Here is a 23,399-nt window from a genome sequence, read left to right as displayed (position 1 = left end):
TCTTTGGTGCTATGATGGTTTCATTCCATTTTTTTTCTACAGATGAGCCAAATCAATTGGAAAATGACCATCTGGTAGGATATGAATGTCATTGAAGCAGAGGTAATGAAGAAAATGTATTCCTATTTAGCAGGAACAAGGTGTCATTAGGATCTTCATCAGCCATGTAGGTACTATCATGTCTACCATGTAGTCCCATGAAACTACACATTACCATAATCAAACCCAAAGGGCACAGATCTGAAGGACATAGGACAGAGTATACACAGCTAAAATGTAAACTTCATTGTCACTCAATAAAGTGAAATTATTCAACTATTTCCTAGTGCTGATAATGGTGCATAAATGACAGAAGAACTATTCTGCTTTTCATCAGGGCTATCTTGCATCCAGTAAATGGTTTTCATATTAAAATTACCCTTTGTGCCATGAGTTACACATACTTCCAGAGTTAGTCCAGGGGCAAAGCAAAGGCTGATCAAAAGGCCTATTCAGCCACTCATGCTGCCATCATTGTGGCCAGAGCACAAAAGAGGTCTTCAGATTATTTTGATGTGAAACCAGATAATTTTTCTGTCGAGAGCCAATGAGGAGTGTGACAGGGACGCTCCTGATGCTTGTCGTCTACCGTTAACACAACGCTTTGATTTTCCTCGCTGTTCTGATGAGAGCTGAACAGCTGCTTGTAAATGAACTAGCATCTCTGCTTTGGCTGCCATTATTCTGCACTCCTGAGCCAACAAGTTCACTTGCTAGGGGGGATTTGGGGTGAAAGAAAACTGTGGCCTATAGCATTAGCTTGGAGCCACAGGAAACACAGCTTGAGTCCTCTAGGTTCTGCCACTATACCCCTTCCCCCTCCTCTCTGTGCTACAAGCAAAGAAAGTCTGTCAAGGAAAAGAAACCTTTAAGTCAAGACTCTTCCCACAGTGCTGATTCTATAATCCAGAGATATCCTTTACAACAGCACATATTCTTAAGAAGTCAGGTTCACACAGGGGAGGAGAAGAAAGAAAATATTGCATACATCCTGCAAACAGCAGGATATGAGATACACTGCGGACTCTGTGTGGCCATTGTAAAAAAGAATTACAGCTACTGGTTTGACAGATATTAATGTTCTCTTGAATTTCTTAACATTAGCTTTAGCTCAAGACTAGGTTCCTATTTTTTTCCACTTTGTGTGTTGAAAGCTGATGTCAATTTGGGGCATGGCTAACAGCAAACGACAGCCACTTATGTAGAGGTTTTTTTCTCCTCTGTAATTCAGCCCATAACATCTGTAGTTTATTAAACTTTTTGACAACTGATGCTGAAACTACGGCTTATGTGGCACAGAATACACTGACAAGACAACTTAGCTCATATTTATATCAAAGATGACCAGTGAGAACCCAAATTCATTTTGTAGGGGGGAAAACCATTAATGTTTTTGTTATTTCATCCACCCATCCAGTCAATGCACACTACCAGACTAAGGGCAAGGAATTTTTATGTATCCATAGTTGTCTTGCCTAAAAACTATTTTTAAGATAAAAGAGGTCAGAAGCCATTTAATATAAAAAAGAAAACATAGTGTAGTGTCAAAATATGTGGAATACTGGTTAATGATAGGTCTTTGAAAATATAGTTGCTCTGAGAGGGGAGACACGAACAGAGAAAGATACTGAGAGAAGAAGAAGAGGCAGAGAGCAGCAGGGGAACAAGCATTCCAACCTCATTTGTATTCTCCACCATCCAGTTCACTCCAGTTCATTTACATCTCCATGACTTCCATAGCAACAGCAGGGGGGCTATCAGGAGCATCTTTGATATAGGTACAGGACTCTGAAAAAGAGCTTGTCATTTTCCTCTGAATAGATGCCAAGGAAATAAGATTGTGATTTTTCTTCCCTTGGTGTGAAGGTGGGCTTCTTTAAACAGAAATTTACCCTGCCAGATGTTTTTTTTTAAAATTTAGTCTATTCCTCATCTCTAACCAGCAGTTGTAGGCGCATAAGCTTGCACAGGAAATGCCATCATTACACAGAACTGAAATCTGATCCTGTAGCTTAGTACTTGAGGATTTTACTGTGTTCAGACAAAACAAGGACACTTGTAAAGACTGGTAGGCAAGAAAGGTTTATGTTTTTCTCCAATCCAGAAGAATCTGAACAGATACAAGGCATCAAGAGTTTCTGGCATACAGAATGAAAGTGCACTGCACCAGCAGAAAAACACAGCCTCATCAAATTCCATGTACGTAAATCAACCTTTAGGCCTAATTAAACTCTATGGGGCTCATCAAGGTCATAAATCCCCTTTTTTTCATAATGCATTATTGACTTCACATCATCTGCACATGTCGGCTGACTGCACTCGCACAAGCACACAATGTCATCTCATGTCTAATATCGGATAGCCCTGGGGCCAGGCGGTGTGTGCATATTTGTGTGTGAGAGAGGGAGAAGTGGGGAGTGCTTTTTAGGTCACAAAAAAGCAAGGACATCTTCTGGTAATGAAATGGCTGCAATGACCATCAAACAGTAAATTTGGTCTCATGGTCCTTAACAAATAGTCACTGGTTTATTAAGAGCCCTAAATTATAGTACATTCTGAGATTATCAGAAATGTCATGGCTTTGATCATGAGAGTATTAATGTAAATTTGGCATAATTTAAAAATTTCAGGAAGTAAACATCTTTCAAACCTACAGTAAATTATGGTATAAATGATTTTGCCAGCATTTTTCACACTGCAATATAAACTTAAACTTTAAATTCTGCAAATAGATGGAATTTAAACATGTTTTTTTTTTCCGGCTGGTTCTGGACTGATCCTATATGACTCATTGCTGAAGACAACTTCAGCAAGACTTAAGACTTTTGTGCCTTTTGTGTTTGTTGTCTCTTCCCATGCTCTACGTCACTTCTATGGTTTCCATTACAACAAATAAAAAAAAGAGGCTCATGGATGCATTGGGTAGCCAAGACTTTCTTCTCTGCTCCAGTGAAGCATTTGATGCTTCATGATTCAATAAGAAAGAATTTCCCAATGGGTCACCAGTGGCGATACACACAAATGAGAAAGGTCCATCTCTGTGGTTTGCATTTCCAAAGTGCACTACCTCAAGCAGACCACAGCAGTGGTTCCTCTTGCCGAGACTTTGCTCTCATGTGTATGCATTTGTGCCACATTATTCAACTCGTGCTACAACTGACCCCCACCTGGCATTTAAATTCCCTGACCAACAGGGTAGTCATGCCCTGATGACACGACTGCTGCTCCAACTGAATTCTTTATGCAGCACTTACTCAGACCAGAGACTTGCTGCCTTCTAGGTTCGGCAGATTGTTGTCTGAGACAATGCTATTTTACTCAGACACACTGCTTCACAGAAATTTCTCTCTTGACTGGACCCATTCAAGGTTATGCGCATATTCCGCACTACTACAGAGCACTTATTTGACAAACACAACACAACAAAAGCAATAGTATTTGTTTATTTATTATTATTTGTAATGAATATGTTTTAACTCCAGATATTACTATCTTGAGATTTCCAGCAATTCAAGGATTCCATCTCATTTCATTCCAAGGATTCCACTTAAATAAAAAGTTGGCCAAGCTAAAATTTAATTTTACTCTTGTTTCAATTTATCAAGGGTTTATTGGCTGCTATTCATTATAATACAGAGGCTGAATATTATCTTGATGACCTTCAATCTCGTGTGTTTTTTCCACTTTACTGAACTGATGCCCCCCCCCCCCAGTTTTTATCAGAAACTTTCAGTTTTGGATTTACCTCATTTGAATCAAGTCCTCAGACTAACCCTGGTTCCTGGCATTCTCACTCCTCCATCTGTTTCCAGCCCTCACGCTATCACGGCAGGGGTACTTTGAAGATCTCATTTAAGGATTTATCGGATGTTTCTCATGCTTATTGGCCTTAATTATTACTTGTTGCCCATTTAAAAATAATTTGGGGACATACAGGGGGGTGTGTGTGATGGAAATTAGTGTACTAGAGAAACTTTTAAGCAGGAGGCACAATCCAGCTGTGCTGAGCTTGTATTACAAAAGATATACTTATATACTAAAAGGGTTTCATTTAAAATGATTTATTTCACTTGATATTGATTTGTGAAGTTTCCAAAGGGTAGATCTGTCTTTGATGACTATTTTTTTCAGCCGATCGTTTACTTGAAAGTGGGCCTAAAGGGCAGAGGCCCAAGCCCTTGACATATGGACACACTCAGGAGTCATAATGACTCGCAAGGTCAAAAACTGAGTCACATGGGGTCAAGTTGCAGTGATCTGCCATGTACAAATGACCTGAGCTGACACGTGATGTTTGACAGCAACTGACCCAACACTTCAGTCTAAATGATGGGGCAATGATCTAAAACCACTTTTTATCTATTATTGACTGACTTTAGTCCGGTTATAGACAAGCTTCACTATAAAGAGGGGTTATACAAACTTTGAACAAAAAGCAAAAATACTGAATGTACCAGTGAAGCTTTGTAACTTAACAGGCTTCATAAATGGGCACTCAGAGTTCCTTCAAAAGACCCTAGTTCTAAATCCTGTATATTTATGGGTGTAGTTTCACCACCCCTAGTTTACAGGAGCCTCTACAGGATTTATAGCTGCTCTAAATCAGGAATGAAAGTAGGAGAACAAAGAGGATTCCACTACGGGCAAACAGGAATATCTTGCATCTGACTCTTAAGAGTGAACTATAAAGTCTGTGAAATCATAAGCATTTGGATATATTATGCTCTCTTAACAGTCTGTCATTACATGTTCTGCAATCAGTTTTCATTGCATGACATCAAAACCATAACCACATTTTACAGTGCTTCACTGAACATGCCTTTCAACAGCATCCCCTACAATGAAAACGTGATTACATACCCCTTGAACACCTGCAGATTGTTGTTGTTTACATTAAGCATTTCAGTTGATACGGAATGGAAAACTCACAGGCATGAGTGGTGGTTTGATAAATGGTAGGTCTGGTAACACTACTTCATCGCATTCATGTCTCAGTTTCTATTGTTGCTCAAATCAGAAGGTGCAGATAGACAAAACTGCTCACGTTGATAAATACAGTACATGTAATTCATTGTGTGAAGCAAAAACGCGCGCCATGCGCAAGTAACAGTTCATTCAGTTGGTATCAAGTCTCTAATTCACAGAAAAAGTTCAACTCTGTGTATATATTGTGGTGTGATTATTGCAATGCTGTACTCCATGTGACCTAGACGCTGCGGTCTAATCACCTTAAAATTCCACACTATTACAGTAGCAAACAGGAAACTAAGCTACATTTGCCCTTTGACCAGCTGAGCTGGTTTATTTGTCTGGCGCGAGGTGCACATGCTGGTTCTTGTTTGAAATACCATCTATGCCAGATAATCAAAAACATTCTCCTCATCCGCTGCTTCCAGACAGTACTTCATCAGCAGTCCTTGCGTGAGGTCTGTCTGCAGTCCTTGATGTCCACTACACAGACTCTAACAACACAGAAATATTAAAGAACTAAAGAGCCTGTGCTATTTCTGTTGGGAAGCTGAAAGTATGTTCTCATACACATGCCTTTTGGCCACATATACCAGAACCTTTAAAATCCTACATGCCAACCTGAGCTAAAGCCACATTTTCATTCAAGTAACAAATATAAAACACAGAAACAAACAAAGACACAACTTCTAACACGGAGCCGTATCTCTGACAAATCGAAGCCTGCTTATACAAAGATGCCCATGTACTGCTAGTCACATCAGCCATGACCACATCAGAGACAACCAACAAAAGCACAAAACAATAAATGTTCCATAAAGAATAGGTCTTTGGTTATAGACCACTGCACTGGAGAATGATAAGTCATATTTGTTTTCCCATATTTGGGATTCAGAAGAGAGACTCAGTCGGTTATCAAAACATGTTTTGTAGATTGTTTGGGATATACTTGTTAGGGACCCACATGGTTCTACCTGGGAAAAAACAAAGTAAGACAAAGCATGACAGTAAAATACAAGGCAGATAAGGACATGTGGGTAGATGACTAATCTAAGATGCCTGAGATCCCACCCAGCGAGGGCCTTGTGGGACCTGTGTGAATGCCCATTATCCACAAAGATCAGCACAGAGAATGATGGGAGAAGGTAGGTTTCACACTAAGTCTGAGGCTCTGTCATGCTGAACCAGTCTCCCAGACAATTCTGAAACCCAATTAAGGACCGTGTTAGAGGTTCAGCCACATGTTTAGAAACACAGTCCTGTTGTTTTGTATGAGAAGTTCCTGAGACTCATTACTTAATTGAAAAAAAAAAGCAAAAGTATTTGCATATCTTCAGAGGAAAAAACAAACAACTTGAAAATTTTGAAAAAAGTGTGAAGTTTAGGGATAAATAGCTTCATAAAATACCATCTACGGTGTGTTTGCCATAACTGACATTTGGAGGACATCAACTGGAGTTGAATCAAGGCATGGTGTCTCCTGTCTGAACCACTGCGTTGGTGTCACGGCCGAGACCTCAATATGAGTTATGGACAGTGACAGCAAACAACAAACTAATGATGCTCCTCAAGGTTATCTCTGCATAAATAACCACTAAAAAAGAATGCTGATACAGGGGCCTAATCCCAACAACAGCTAACACAGACCACTGGAATACCAATAAAACCCTTGCTAAGGGGAGGGAGTTAATAATTATGAGGTTCACACATTGTGGGTTAGTGGGACATCTTTTAACTGCCTCAATAGCCAGGTGAAGGGAGGGTCTGTGTTTGCATGGGAGGGAGGAGGGTGGCAAAATGTCAGACCTCCACCATGCTTTTGCATGACAAATACCAACCTGGAGCCAGCTGTGACAAAGCCCTAATCCAGAAAATCCCTTCTTCCTTTGCTGAAAATCCTAATGAGGATTTGAAGTGCTCGGCAGGGAGGAGACCCAGGGGCTGTGGTTACACCTTGCCACTGCTTGCTCTCCCAGTTATTGTCTCCTTATCTCCTTATTGGTCAAGGCTGGCTGGCGATGAAAGAGACATGACAGCACGGTGGGCCTTCGTACACAGGCCCCACGCCTGCCTGGCTCCATGGGGAGCCAGATTCCACAGTCTGCCACAAACAACCAGGATGACATCAAGAGAGAGATGGAAAGACAAAACCAATAAAAGCTGTTCACTAAAGACAAAGGAAAAATTCTCCCCTTTAGCCTCAAGTGTTTTGATGCAGTTTCCAACATGCAGTAAATTAGAAGCTTTAAAAACTCTGGTCAATATGCATTTTATGTAATAATTACTTATTGAGCTGGTTTAAAGCATCTTAAATATCAAATTAAGTGGTCGAGGAACTGAAGTGTGGCAATGCAATGGGGTACTATAGTTTTCCCACAGACCCAATTTTGGCACAAATCAGTACGTCAAAAAAAAAAGAGGAAATACTTAGTTGACAAACAGTATTTTGATGTCTCTTTTTAAGATGACATGTAAACAGAAAGCACAGATAGACTGCATTGTCAATTTATAATTCACCTGATTGAATTTCCTAATATCAATCCTACAAACCTTCCCTAATCTACGTAGATATGGTATAAGGTCAATGGCAAGTAAAAGTTCTAAGTGTTAAAAAAAAAAAAAAGATTTGCAATCTTTGTGAAATTAAATACATCTTTTAACCATGCTCCCTTGGTTAAGAGAAAAGGCTAAACTGAGCAATAGGTGTTGGCACAGCACTGGGAGTTGTTTGATCCTGTTCTTGCAGGTTCTGGCTCACATTAAGCTCAGGGCTTTTACTTCCAGTAATTACATTTCAGAACACACTGATTGTCTATTTCATTGCATTCCCTTTGAGTTGAAGGCTTTAAGTCTTGTCCTTTCACATGGTATGAAAGAACTTTTAAAGGTGCCCTTTGTTGTTGCTCTTGTGAAATCTTAAATACTTCAAACATTTCAAGCTTTGAGGAGAAACAATACTGTGGTTTTAGGGTGTATGGAAGGAACAGAAATTCTCTCGGCTTGTTCACACAAGTTCTGTTACTGAAAAGCAGCTTTTAGATCATGGCAAACTCTTGCCATACTCTCTACCTCACAGACATAACCAGCACAGACCCCACAGTAATGAAATGACAACATGAGAAAAAAACAACTGCTGTTGAATTGCTGTTACATAAAATCCCCATGACCTACTTCACAGTACCTTGCTTTATATAAAGTATGGTTTTGTATTGTGAAGTAAATGAGAAAAGTACCAATGCAACATGATAAAGTAGAACAAAAAAAAGGCATCTATACTGATGTTTCTTTTAATCAGCTTGTCATATTTTTCTGACCAATGACTTTAAAACAATAAAGCTGATTGCAATACAAGAAGATCTCACAAACACCAAAGAAATGTAAGATGGACACATTTTCTCCTGATATGCTCTGTCCACCATGGTGCAAACTTTGCCCTCTCACTCAACACAGAATTGTGGCTCTGCTCTCTCATTGTATCTCACTATATTTCTAAAAATCTTCGGGAATAGCCTTTGAAGAGCATGGGCTGAGCTGGGTGTGAATTGTTATTCTGTCCCTGATACTGACAAATCCTTTCAACCCCAACAGACTTGACTAAATTAGTTTGGAAGACATGTGAGCCAGTTTAATCATGTGTGCAAGGGAAAATCATCACTGTTTTTACATTTTGCAAAGAAAAAATATTACTTCATAAATTACACCTTCACCTCTTTTCTGCTGGGTTGCTATGGTGACATCCACAGAGGACACCAGGAGGACAAAAGGAAAAAACATGCTCCTTCAAAGAAGATCACTTTGAATGCCACAGGGCAAACTTGTGCTGATGTAAAACAATATCAATGCAGGCCACAAAAAGCATATTGATAAAAATGATGGATACATGTATGTCTGTTACTTTATGACCTAATATTCTATAAATGTTGTCTTGTTGGGTGCTTATTGCTTTGGCACACAATGGTGACACAGAGGATGGTTAATTAAATGAAAATTAAGAATAGCTCAACTTTTCAGCAGCAGCATTAAAAAAAAAAAACACTTGGAAAGCAATTTGGAATTTGCTAGACAGATTTTTAAAAAGTTGTAACAGGGTTCATCCCCTGGTGCTGGTCAAGCTTCTAAAGCATTGAATGCTTCACTATACATTTAGACCATAACCATCCCATAATAGAACTCAGTAACAGATTTTGTTACAGCCCACTTACTTGGGAAACACCCATCTCCATGCTACACCTTAATCAGACAATTAAGGTGTAGCATGGAGATGGGTTACCTTTTCACACTTTGGAAATTTCCTTCCAGACTCACAGAGGACATTTTACAACCGTCTAAACACACTGATTTAGTACTGCTTGTAAGGTGTAAACTTAACTATTTAAAATTTGTGATGTGGCTTTTTAATGAAATTATGGCCAAGCTGGGTAATTTACATGAGAGAACACTTCAAAATTGAGAAAATGCTTGACTTCACTATTACAACTAAAACCCCAGATGATATTTACTCCTAATATTAAAATGTCCAAATTTATATTGATATTATAGTGTCTTTGTGATAACAAGTCCCTACCAGGATTTCACAGGATTACAGACAAACTACAAGAAAACGAGAACACTTGTATAAAATAAATTAGTACCACAAAATAATTACTATAGTTGTAAAAATTGTGCCATCACTTTAAACAATGCCTAGATACTTTCTTAAGTGTAGTAAGACAGAAAATAATATATAGTGCTAAGATGAGAATAAAAAGGACTTAGAAGGCAAAACAGACAGCAACACGACACCGAAAGCTACAGTATCAATCTTGGCTGTGTGTATATCTCTTCCTTCAAACACAAAAACAAGGAAAGAAAAAAAAAAACAAACTTTACACTATTTACAGCATTCCACTAACCCATTTAATTCAATTATAAAAATGCATTAAAAAGATATTAGGGGTAGCTGCAGTTTAATGAAGCATGTTTACTTGGGGATATTGTTTGTAATGAACTGTTTCTGGGCTGATCTCAGTGGCTGAGATGGAAAGTGGGGAGGGAAGGGGAGAGGGGCAACAAAAGGAAAGAGGTGAATGATAAATGTCATCAATAAATGGACATATTCCTTTGTTGTCTTTACTCGCTCTCTCAACCGATTTGGAGTAAGAATTTCTGCCTGTACTACAGTCATCTACTCTCTCTGTTTGCCTAAGGAGAGCTTAGATCATCATGTGTTACCTCATCGTGTCAGCAAAGAGGTCCCATAATATATACCAGGGTTCACCTAGAACAGATCCACCCTAACAGCCATTTGGAGTTTATCGTGCAAGATCCATTACTGGCTTCCCACCTTGCAAACACTGTCAACTGACTTTTATGGAGCACCCAGTAACACAAGGGGCACTGCAACAGGGGACAGAAACTCTCTAAGGTGGCAAGTATCATTCTTGTCCCTAAATAGATTTACTCATGTCTACCCAGTTTTCTTTGCATGTTTTTACGACTAAATATCAAGAGTGCTGACATATATGGAATAATGTGGAACGATTATGGACAGCCATGTTTAAGTAATTTCTGTGACTGTACTTCCTAAATTCAAGCTACAGAGAACATACACTACTTAAATTTCACACACCTTATATGAAAGATCAAATCTAAGCCAGATACTACTTAAAGAACAAATATGTCATAATATATCAGGCTGGTGTGATTTGTTACATTGTAAATTAGTCATCTTGAGAAATTATTACTTTTCAGACTTGAATGAATAATTCTACATAACTGAGTCAAAAAAAATAAATAAATAAAAATCAATAAAGCAGGTAGTGAACAGTTGGCCAGAACTTCAACAGTTGGCACCCGTGAACCAAATCTGTAATGTCTCTGATATATTGCACTGAAAAGGTGCCAACTTTGGTTTATTCTAAATCCAATCATCGTATTTTATTTCTATTCTGCTCTTGTGATTAAATGCTAATATGTACAGGATATAGCTTATGAGATGTGATTTGGATGCATAAATCTTATAATTACAATACAGACAAGAATGATTTAATCAAAGCTAAATGCACTATGATTAAAACACATTCAAGCTTTATATATTTCGAGGTGTGAAATCTGTGTGTGCCTGCCATGAGACCGAACATTTTAGTGAGAAATTTACAAATGGAACCAGCTCTGATGCCACTGGGAACAACTGACGCTTTCAAGCAGAAAATCTCAGACAAATCACAATTTACCAACTAATGAAACCACTCAAGATTATCCCCCATCCGCCTGTGCCCACTGTCCTCACAGCTGCATTACTTACACAAGCACTGCCTGCACTCAGTTTTGGCTTGAGTCACAGTTTCACTGCTCTTAAATAAGACAATACAAAAAACTATCATTTCTGGCACAAGTTGTCATTGAGCCTGAAAGAGCGCTCATCCATGATATGGCATAAAAATATTGGAATGAGAACAAATCAGTCTGTTTATAGAGAAAACAAAGATGACTGTTTCATATGTACTTACCCTCTGTGGAGTGCACTTGGGCTAGCATGATGAGAAACCAGCAGAAGGTGTGTAGTTTCCACAGGGAGCATGCCATGGTGCCTGGTGCTGATGGGTTGTGGCAGGTTTGTGTTGTGATTAAAAGGTTCTAATTAAAAAAGTCCAAGCCAACTGGTCTCAGGGATGCTCATCATTGATCCTCTCACCTGTGGAGCAGACCAAGAGAGACTTTAGGTTCAGGGATAAAATTTATTCCACATGCGACCTTTCACTCAGTGTGAATTAACATAGGAATTCACACAGTCACACTTGAAACACAAGGCACTTGATGCTGTACATACATTCCACTGCAGAAATGTAACAAACCTTAAACTGTGAAAAGCTAAAAACCCACACAAGCCACTAAAATAAGCCCAGAAGGTCAATAATCCTGAGAGGAGAAATCCCTTAATAGCAGCTGAATGCTAACCATTTCACTGGCAGGGAGAGGGAGGGACCAGTGCTGGCATCAAATGAATAAGGCCGGCCCTTGTCCATATCCTCTTGACCTATAGAAAGTGATGCCAAACCTATCAGTGATATGTCAAATTCCCATATTTGCTTCAGAAAACAGCTTTTTGAGCATTTATAAATCTTAAAAATTTTGCAAAATCTCATTTCTCATTCCATAGAACAAACTGAGATATAACGGGACCGATTTTAAACTTTACCATGTGCAGAGATTTATAATTTTAAAAAACATCTCTGTTGTGGAACAAAGCCTTTTTGCACAGTGACATTTCAAATCAGTCTTAAAGTAAAAAAAAAAAAAAAAAAAATATCTCCATCAAAAACTGTATTGTAAAACCATCTATAAATTGATACACCATCTAAACTTTACAACCACGTGGCGGAAATCTTAAACTAACTGACAGTATCATTAAATGCTAAAATTATCCATGGTAATAGCTTAGTGAACATTAGTCCAAAAGCTTTCCTTCCTGCTACAGTCCTATTGGTTTGCATTAGCTTGGTTGTTGTCTGAGTAATCAATGGAAAAACTCAGTTTCATAAGAGGTGGATGTATACTACTACACGTTTACTCAAATATTAATGTTACGTTATTTTTAGAACACATACATGACCAAAACATTCAGCATAATAGATTTTATACATTGTGGAAAGGATTAGATATAACTGTATATGTAATTGAGTCATATTTATCTTAATACAGTTTAGCTACATCAATGTGTTATATAAGCTGAATTTACTACTGCTGGCACTTGACTTCTATTTCAGTAGAGATTCAGAAGTAGCAGTGCTTCCAGTTGCCTGATAGTTTGTGAATCTTTCCACCCCCGTGCTCTGGTCAAAAAACAAACACATGAAGAAAACTACCAAGCAAATGGTCACTTCTCTCTGTTGTGACTGACCACAAACTGCTTTATCTCTCCAGCCCCTTCCCTTTCGCCCCCTCTCTCTTCTCATCTCAGCCATACCTGTCCCTCTAGTACTTGTCTGTTTGAATGTTTGTTTTTGCTCTTTCACTATAAAGCAAATGGCCTCCTCCCTGTCATGGATACAGCGCTGAAGCTGTATAGGGTGAAACCTAATGCCTACCTGCACGTCCAGGCATGCGTTTCACACTACTAACGGCTCCCTTTTGTCTGTGTGTTTACACTGCCGGGGCTAAGCTCCGTCCTCTCACTCCCGTGAACCATTAGCACACTCACCATGGGATATGGCATCACTCTGGCAACAAGGCACATAGGACCCCATTAGAAACTGTTTTTTTTTCCTTCTTTTTTAGCACATTCAAAAACAACATTCCTTTTTTTTCAGTGTCTGCAGCCTGCGATTGTTTGTTAAGATTCAAGGGACTGAATGTTATCCATTGCACTAGCAGATAACAAGAGAACTCAGCTGAAAAGATGGTGAGGAATTCTGTTTGTCATGTACAGTCACAGCTGCACAAATCGGCTTCGCCTGTCTACTCCACACTGGAGAATATCCATGGCCTGAAGACTCTTTGATCTATTTTGTCTGACTTCTCAGACACTGTAATAATTCATCACTGCGAAAACATGCAGAGCGCACACATTAGCCAACAAAGTTATAATTAAGCCTGCCATAATCAGCTCATCTAGTATAACATTAAGCCTCACCTGAGACCTCTAATTTTAGAGCCATTTAAAAGAGGTTAACAGGAGCAAAGTACTGCAGCCACAGTATATTTAGTTTCAGTGGAATAATATGCAGTCATAAGATTCAACAAATGAAAGCTGATCATGGGGACCAAACATATTGGATTCCCACAAAACCCTAACCTGTATTTTTGTGCTAATAAGTGCATGTGGCACTAATTAAATTTGTCAGACAAGTAGCTATGTATGATCAGCCTACACTCAGGGTCTATACAGTATAATGAGGTCTAAATCAGACTATCTCTACAAGAAAGCTGTATAGTGTGTATAGATGTTTAAAGATCCTCAACTGTGTATGACAAAGTCTTAGTTCTTACTGTTTTGTCTGCTTAGTAAGGCGGACAATACTAACATCACACTGGCATGTTGAGATCTGAGTCACGATGATCCCACTCAGTCATTGTACTGTCATACACAAAGAAATTTTTTGTGATCTTAAAACAGTTTCCTCTAGGTGTTAACAGAAGGAGATATTTCAATAAACAATAAATCATTGGTTTACTTTGATTTGGAAGGCTAAATAATGTGAGGCAGTGTATATTCAAAGACAAAGGGGAAATATATTAGAAATGATGAACAGACTTCATTGCTGTTAATTGTTTTTAACATCAAATTTTTACAAGGTAGATTCGCTCAGGCCCTCTCGCCTGAGGTGATAGTCCTGAGGTTTTCTGTAGAATTAAATTTGTTTCACCGTCAATCAAAAAAAAAAAAAAAGGACCTTTATTTTCACACCATACCCAGTCTCAACCCCGGTTTTATCACATATACTCTCACTTTGCATGTATTTCACTCAGTGACCTCTGTGGTGCGTGCACAGAATCAAAACACAAACGCTACACGATACGTGTCAAGTGTAATGTCAAAGATTGATGCAATGTCTGCTCAGCTTATGACCTTGACACTAGCAAGATAACCTGGTTTAGGTCTTTACATGATATTTTCAATAATCGGTGTACTGCCTTATATAGGTTATAACCAGAATGTTATGCCTGTAAACACAATGATTTCCCTTCTGCTGAGAGCTTTTCTCAAACACATTTAAATCTATCTGGGGAACATTTCGTCTGTCAAATCATCTTGCTTCCTTAACCCTAAAAATATTAACTCGAGGTAGTAGTAAAAAATAAAATACCATATACCTGAGCACTACATTAATTACTTCTGTATGCATTTTCATAGATTTGTACATCTCTTTGGTGGCTGCAGGTGTTCATGTTTACAAATGTAAACAAACTATTATAATTCTCAGGCTGACATAACAGCACTGAATCAATATGATTATTTTTGCTTCGTTGTCATCAATGCTTAGTGTACAAAAGAGGCAGAATGCTCAACAGACCTCCTGTGTCAGAATGTGAAGACAAAGACAAGATGCCTTTAAACAGTTTTGCCTCGGAGGCAGTCGAGACCCCCTGCCACGAAGAAAAAAATGCAGTAGATCCCTAGTACATGGGGATGGGTGTTCTGTAAATCGATGATAACAGTCCTATACTTTAATATATTTGGTACCATGCTGTGAGTGTTTAACATGCTGAGACACCAAAGGCACAGACTGGAGGGAGACTGCCTGACTGCTGTTCTCCTCATTAAAAGTGCTGAGGTCTCCCCTCTCAGCTGGAGCCTTCTTTTCTCTCTCCGCCCTGTACCAGAAACTGCTGGTGATGGTACCTTGACTGTTTTCTTAAATAGCCCTTGACTAAAACAGGTTTTAGTATCTGCAACAATTTGTTGTTGTGATAGGACTTGAAGCTTTTATGGGGGATGGACAGACGATGAAGAGCATCATCATCAAGATGCTTTCCTCTAATTCACAAGATGATCAAGGCAATGTTCTGTGATTGTTAAGCACAGATTGCTAAAATGTCAACAGGCATCACACTGTTTTGGCTAAATATGAAGTCATTGCAGACAGATGTTTAAGTACCCTAAGAAATGGAAAAGCCACAGGGGCGTGGGCCCAGAGGCTTTAAACATATGTGTACTTGATATATTCGCAATACAACAGAATGTTTTATAATTGACAATTGAGTGACAAAATTGTGAATTGCATGTGCTCAGCTGGTCTGAAGATAAAAGACTTAGTAACTAGAAGGAAGGGGGTTATTAGAAGAAAGGGGTTGATGTAGGGATTTAAGGGTTGATTGAAAAGGACAGTTCAAAATTTCAATGCAACAGGGGTCTGAAAACAAGAGGCAGATGTGAAAGAATGCCAGGCTCTGTAGACAAAGCTCCTGGTTGTCCCTCTTTAGCTGTTAGAGGGCCACGGGAGAATAGAAGAAGAGTTGGGCCATTCTATTAAATGAGGTCTGGGAGAATAGAGGGGGGACCTGGAATAAAAAACCCGAGTGGGGGAGGGGGTTCAAGTTACAATGAAAGATTGACAGCTTGCAAGTCTTGCTTGACCCTTGAATTAGCCCCTGAGGTTTCAACAAACCTCAAGAAAGCCTTGGGATGTTAATTGTCACGGAACATCATAAGGATGCAAAGGAAGGGAAACATGGGGCCAGAGATTCAGTGAAATGTAAATCTGAGCCAACAGACCACCACATGTTGAATGAGGGCAACACATTTGGTTTCTGTTGGGCTTTCCTGACAGCATCCTCATACATGAATTCATACATACTATAAGACTCCTCTTATCTCTGTTTCTCATGCCCACTTTGAGAGAAAAACCGCTGAAAAACTGAAACCTGGGGACACTGAGCTCACTCACAGAACACTCAGCCTCAGCTGTGGAGGAAATATATTCCCAAAAGAGATTGCATTCCTGCTTTGACACTGCTGAAGATGTACAATTTGCAAGAGTAAATCAGAAAATTCGCACTCCAGAGGGTAGAGATTGGGCTGGTGATCGGATGAGTCTGGAGCCCCACTGAGTCAGATACTCGGCAGGGAGGAATCACAGGCTGACCCCTACACTGAGGGAATGATTGAGACCAGCACAGGGCCAGAAGAGCTGAATGACATCGAACCAAACACTGTGTGAATGCTGCTGCCCCAAAAGCAGGCCCTGACCCTGACAGGAGTTCAGCCAGCGAAATACCAGGTCAAACACGCATGCTGCGCAACAGGACAGCTTGGCTACTTTATGGGGGCACAAAGGGTGAAGGGGATTGGGAAACAAAGCACAAAACAAAGCATGAGGGGTTTGTGGTTGGAGCCACATTGTTATATAATATTTTGAGAAGATCATTACCATAAAATATTACTTCAGACAGTTCAAACCTATTATGCCCCTGAGATGTCTAATCAGGATGGCTATTTTTTCCACGTCTCCGGTAGTTACAATGTAACGCAGGTCCATATTTACTTATTTTTAGGTATTAGGTAACCCATTTCATCATCTCAGAGTACATAAAAACAATTGTTTTTGAATCTGTGGATCATAATGTTTGGATTAAATAAATCAATACCCAGCTCTTATGCAAGCCACGCAGTAGCAGGCAAAAGCCAGAGCCTATGACATAAGCATGGTGCTTGTCGTGCTCATTGCTCTTGGTGTTTGCACCATTCATCATTTTTATGAGCCACTCAATTAATCGATTAGAGTACTCCCCACTGGTCAGGACATATGGCTACTAAATAAAGCAATCATGAGTCAAAGCCTGGAACACTCCACCTCATCAATACATTTATGGAGACAAAAATGGTAACACTGTCACAAACAACTTACAGGCTGGAAAAAAAGCATATTTTGAGGCGTAATTAAAGGTGAAGAACTTATTTTTATCATTGAATATTCCTTAATTTAAAAATGTTGATATATAACATGATTTTGTGGATCTAAGATGTTATTTTTAACTCTAGGGGCTGAGTGCTACTTTGCCCTCTAACTGAATATATATTAAATCCATAGCCTCATAATCACTTTAGCAATGCAACAAAAATCCTATTAGTGCTGAAAGATACCTACACCTGTCTGTCCACATGGATTATAGCCACATAATTCGCAACAGTAACAGTCTTAAGACAGGTTCCATACACTTTTAGTTGTAATTTTGATGTTTTACTGGGAAGTGAAGTGGATTATCTCGAATGAAATTTCAAAATGTCATTTCCACTTGCTGATAGCACAAAACTATTCCTTTCAGGTCTGTTGAGATAAGAATGATTCAGCTAGGCCCATTAAACGGTGTCTTTGCCAAATATTCCTTCGCTTAGGAATTAATAGGTTGACATTAATACTGCAAGATAAATAGGAAGGTCAGGAATGGGAGCCTCGCCATTATATTGGCATCTCATGGTGATAGTACCTGCCAATCAAGTCCAATAAGTCCTTCACATGGAACGATTCACCTTGCAATACGCAGGAAGCATTCAATATGTAGTGTGTACTCCCCTGTCCTGAAACTCAATCCAATTAGTATGTGCCCAGGAATACTTTGCAGAGTGAACATTGGGACACCATAAAAGAAACATTTGTTGTGCCATGGCTAAATTAGTCAAAACAAATCAGGGATTATACAAACTGAGCTCGGCAGTTGGCCCAGACACTCTCCCAAACCCATCTTCTCAATTTCAGCACCAGTAGATCATTGTTGTATAATAAACTGCAGTGTAGTCAAGTCAAGCAGTGGGGACAAAACAATGAACAACTGCCCATTCACAGTGATGCACAACAAGGGAGTTGTGCGTTCATGTAACATATTTATTTTTATGTCACCACTCATCTAAAGCAACCTGTTTAAAAAGGGAGGAACCCCATTTGGATGCATGGGGTCTGGTTGAAGTATAGGATAATAATGTGCTGTATTTACTCAGATATGCACTAGTAAGCAGCTTTTATGACCCTCCCCCTTCAAAATAAGCAGTAGAATGGTTAAAACCCCTGCTCCATCCTTCTATTAAGGACCTCACCATCAATAATGCACTGTGATCGTTAGGCGTTATTAAACAGGATGATTAATTTTTAAGGTAGTGGGCAGCAACACAGAACATGAAAAAGGTAACGGAGAAGTGACTTGTGAAAGACGTTTAAAATGGAAAGGGAGCAAGCAGGAAAATAAACCATTTATCCTTGTCTCTATTCATCTATGTGACGAGAAACAAAAGAAACGGAGCAATTATCTTTGGGACAAAAAAAAAAAAAAACTAGGAGAATATTTTTAACTCCACCTTGAATGAAAGATGTGTCATTAAATAAATTCTTGGCTTATGCTGAAAGTACAGTCCTCATATTGAATCAGAGCCCATTTTGCACAAGCCACATTTTAACTGTCTAAAAGCTCCAAAATCCCTTGCTTCTTTGTTTGCCTTGCTTGTTGAGCACTAGTTCCTCCTTTATGACTGGTATATTTAACAATGGCTTAATATTAGCTTTAACTTGGATTCACCTCATCGTTGTATTGATCGTGTGTAATATATTTTTCTTCCACTGCACTTCCAATTGTTCAAGAAAGCAGCTAAAAAAAAGGCTCTGTCATAAAAATCTGTACAAGCCTAGAAAGCAGTGATTGTGTTTCTGAAGTGGTGGACATTAAGATTTTTGTAGGGTGCTAATTCCTTCAGAATAGCGATGCTGTGCATAATGTGGCTGACCTTGGCTCAATGTCTAATTGAGGCTTTTAACCTTTCTGTGGCTCAGAGGAAATACAAGGAGCCAAAATAAGAGACAAAGCATAATCTAAGACCTCATAAAAATAGAAAAGAGTACAAGGGCTCTACCCTTACAGCAGAAGGAAGATTATACAAATTATTTCAGCAGTGCATTGGATCTCCTATAGTCTGCTTCAGCTTAATACATTTCTATCCCAGTGCTGCCATATCTATTTTCAGTGTAAAAGATGGCCTTTGTCAGACAGGGGGGCGCAGCGTATGTCAACCAAAAACAAGGTATAGCACTGTCTCTCTTCAGGAAGCTCAGACAAAAGAAGTGGGTGTAGTCTTTCCTGAATGCAATCACTTGTCAGCTCTAAATCTTCACTCAGTACTGCCCTGACAGGTAATGGTGCTTGTTAAACCTGATGAAGGTACACTGGCCTCTTTCTCAAAGACACAGAAAATGTCTAAAAGGCCTTTAGCTGCTGCTCAGAAATAAATGCTTTACTCACTTGGATGAACAATAACATAACACAAATTCTCAAAAAAAAAAAAAAAAAAAAAAAAAATTAGTAGATTGAAAAAAAAACAAGCATCTTATACATTTTTAGCACAGCAACATGATAAAAAGGAGTACTTTAAGTCTCTTTGAATTTTCAGGCTCCATCATTAGGTTTTCTTATGCAGTTTCGGTGTCACTGCTCCTTGCCCTCTCCCCACCTTCAGCTGTGAAAGGGAGAGGACAGTTTTGGGGTTGAGCTTTCTTCATGGTGTTCATTAGCATAACATCAGCAGTGGTTGGGGGATTGTGATGCAAACAAGCTCAGATTGGCCTGTTCCAATCCCCCATTTTAATAACTAAGGTGCAGTTGGACCTCACTCCTCTATGCTCACCATACAGCGGAACAGCCTCTCACTGGGACTGAGAGCGCAGCTATTTAATTTGAGAAAAGTTTCAGCTCAAGTTTGGATGAGAGAGACATCACAAAGGAAACAAATTCAACCGATAAACACATACTGGTAAAACATAACAAAACAGTGACAGTAGTAGAGTATAATGTTCAGCACACTTTGTTTGAAACACTTTATCACATAGGAAAAAACACTCTTCAAGAATATTCCTCAGCTTCCGACCAACCATAATTCAAGCTTGACATGATTAAAAAAAATTATGGTAATGGATCTGTGGCTTATGTTATCGCCCCCTGCCACCCACAGTAGGAAAGCAGATACAGCAATCACTGCTTCTGCACCTTGTGTATGTTTAATATGTTTGCTTTTTTTGTGATAACAAAAGAAGGGTGGGGAAAGACTGGGTTTTCCTTTTCTCTCCCTCTCTCTCTTTGAATAACTGGACCAAAGTCAGGGAATCTAAGGAGAAAAGGAGAGAGAGCAGGCACATACAAAAGACTGTCAAGCAGCCTGCGATAAAACATTCACCAGGAAATTATCTCCCTGTCATAAGTCCTCCTGTTTTGAATACCAAAGGCATTCAAATTCCCAAACAAACTCAGAAAGGTTGACCAATTCTGTGCTCTGCCAAACGATAGTGGATTGCAATACGGGGCGCAACTTTGAACCGCCACGCTGAAGGTAGCACATATTTTAATCTCTGTATCTCTGCATAGGTAATCCACTGAAGTGTAATTGCTATAGCTATTTGTTATATAAAATAATGACAGTAGAATCAGACTCACTATGAATATGAAGTGAGCGATGATAACGTCCCATGGTGGAAAAGAAGGTGATATTTTGACAAGGACTCTTGCTGAGGAGGAAAATTCTCCTCTGAAGCGTCTCTGTGAGGTGGTTTCTTAACACGATGCACCATTCAGAGCAACATAATGCACTGAGCCACGTCCATAAATGATGTCTCATTTGACTAAAACGGCTTGTAGACTGTTAATTCCTATCATTCCTTAACCCTGTTTGTTAACATAGTGAAACAATTATTGAGTTTGTGTGCTAATAATTTAAAAATTGCACAATAATGGCACAAACCTCTTACTTTCTTGCACATATAAATCATGAGTTAAATTGTGCAACCTTATAATATTGCCGCTCTCTGCAACAGAGTAAATAATTTTTAAAGTGACCTAACAATTAATGTACTCAGAGCGCTTCTTGTATGTTTTGATATTCAAATAAAAACTGTAAATGTCAGCTTTAAGTTTGGATTCCACAAACCTTAAGGAAATTTAACTTTATAAAAACTTTATAACTTTAAAAAAAAAGAGGTTAACTATCTGAATAACAACCACACATTAAAAGCAGTGACGCATTGTAACTCCAAATGAGAAATTCCTGACTCGCTAATAAATATTCAGCCCTGTCCTATGAATATGTTCCATCTCTGTCATTCTTCTATAATTTATACACCAAAATATCCACTGTGTCAATTAGCACTTTTGTTTGGGGCTATTACTGCATGCTCCAGTTGTAGGAATCATATTATGAAAGCTTCATTACACATTTCTCTCTTAGTGCAAAATGTTTAAGTTCTATTAAAGTTTAAATACCAAGAATGCAGCTAAGAGCAACTTCAGAAAATCTTTTCAGTGTCCTCGGGTGATGACTGCACACCCCTCCCTTTGCTGCACTGTTTCCACTATGCACAGAAACTTATGAGCCTTTTCAGGTGAGAGAATAAAAGATCCCTTTTTGGCCCTTGCAGTAAAGTGAGTAGGCGTTGCAGTGTCTGCAACATTCACCGTCTCTCGCTGAGTGTTAGACTCAGCCTAGGTGTCTGGTAGCTACATTTCAGCACTGCCAAAGAGCAAAAAGTTTCTGGGATTCATCAGAGGCAGGTCTTCCAAAGCCATACTAAATATCTAAACAAAACATACTACCTCACCTAAATACTGAGAGATGCTTGCCTGAGAGATGTTATCAGGCAAAGCACAGCAAAGTTTTTCCATCCTTTAGGCAGGTCATGGCCTCTTCGAGCTGCAGCTCCCCGCCTACCCCCGGGTCTGCTGGACCTATTTCTGATGGTAATGGCTGCAGGAGCCACATCCTGTCAGCTCACTCCAGACTCACTAGTAATCAGCTTGGGCTGATGAATGACGGAAATGCCACTGGCTCCACTTTTTGCAGTGACAAAAATGTACCCATGGCTGCCCCCCATTTGACTGTCCTCTTTACTGCTTTTCCATCAGCTACTACAGAATAGCATTCATCACATCGGTTCAGCTACTGATGTTGAAGCTAAAAATGAAACGTGTTGCCGGGCACAGACACGATACTTCAGAATTTGTGCAGTTTGCTCAGGGCTTTTGTCAAGTCATCATTTAACCCTTGTTTGAAATGTTATTCATTGAGTGGTTCATAAGGACAAAAACATATGTTCACTTTAATACTACTAGTTGTTTCTTATGAGAACGCAACAGGCGCAGGTGGACTGTAGATTAAAATACAAAGACGTACATTAGCTTGTTGGCGTTTCATGAATTATCTAGCGACAACTGCTCAGTGTCATCATTCTCCAAAAAAAATAAGGCTCAGCAAAAAGTAATTTCAGGTTTTACACAGGTTTTATGTAGCGCAGTACACTACATAAAACAGTCTGTAAAACCTGAAACCTGACATTTTTTGAAAAAACACAATTACAACTGCATTTTCACACTAGCAGTAAGTGCAAGAATTTCGTCTACTGTTGAAATTGTTAGGTCACAGTGTAAAGTATCTGATTATGCATCTATTATTTAAAAAAAGATTTGAGGACTTGCGAGGAGATAAAATGCTTGTTTATTTGTTGTCTAGAGAAAACCATGCATCTCCAAATTTACTATTCCTATTTTTAAGCTAAATGTACTGGACAAATTAAAGCTGTTTTTCTTAGCTCCTGGAGATGAGCGGTCAAGACTGATTCCGTAACCCGTATCTTTTAAATTCTTTACTTTTGTTAAATAATGGCGACTAGTGATTTAAAACTAAAAATGACAACCATGTTAATGTTAACCCTAACAAATATTTCAGTGTGAAAAATGCATATGTCATCCATGTATACGCTCTCCATATTTAGTGCAATCTGTAATGTAGCCTAGTCAACTTGATTGTCATTTGGTGGCTAACTCCCTTTCTTCATACTTCACCATATCTCACTTCCAGTGATAACATACCAGGTGTGAAGTAGAAGCCGCAGTTCTCACACTCATCTAAATTACAAAAACCAGTGCGAGGGGCTGAATAGCTGAATTAG

General features: G+C 39.1%; 1 protein-coding gene across 1 annotated transcript in view; it reads right to left on the bottom strand.

The window, feature by feature from the left end:
- The window catches only part of adgrl2a (adhesion G protein-coupled receptor L2a), an 88,962-nt gene that overhangs the window by 56,685 nt on the left and 8,878 nt on the right, over window positions 1-23,399 (bottom strand). The window contains exon 2 of the mRNA XM_026323530.1: window positions 11,496-11,680. Within this exon, the coding sequence (XP_026179315.1) occupies window positions 11,496-11,571 (76 nt within the window). The 5' untranslated portion in view covers window positions 11,572-11,680. The remainder of the gene's footprint in view (window positions 1-11,495; window positions 11,681-23,399) is intronic.

The sequence above is a fragment of the Mastacembelus armatus genome, chromosome 4 (genome assembly GCF_900324485.2).
Source record: "Mastacembelus armatus chromosome 4, fMasArm1.2, whole genome shotgun sequence".
NCBI lineage: Eukaryota > Metazoa > Chordata > Actinopteri > Synbranchiformes > Mastacembelidae > Mastacembelus > Mastacembelus armatus.
Note: the sequence above shows the minus strand (reverse complement) of the source record. Positions and strands in the feature narration are given on the sequence as shown.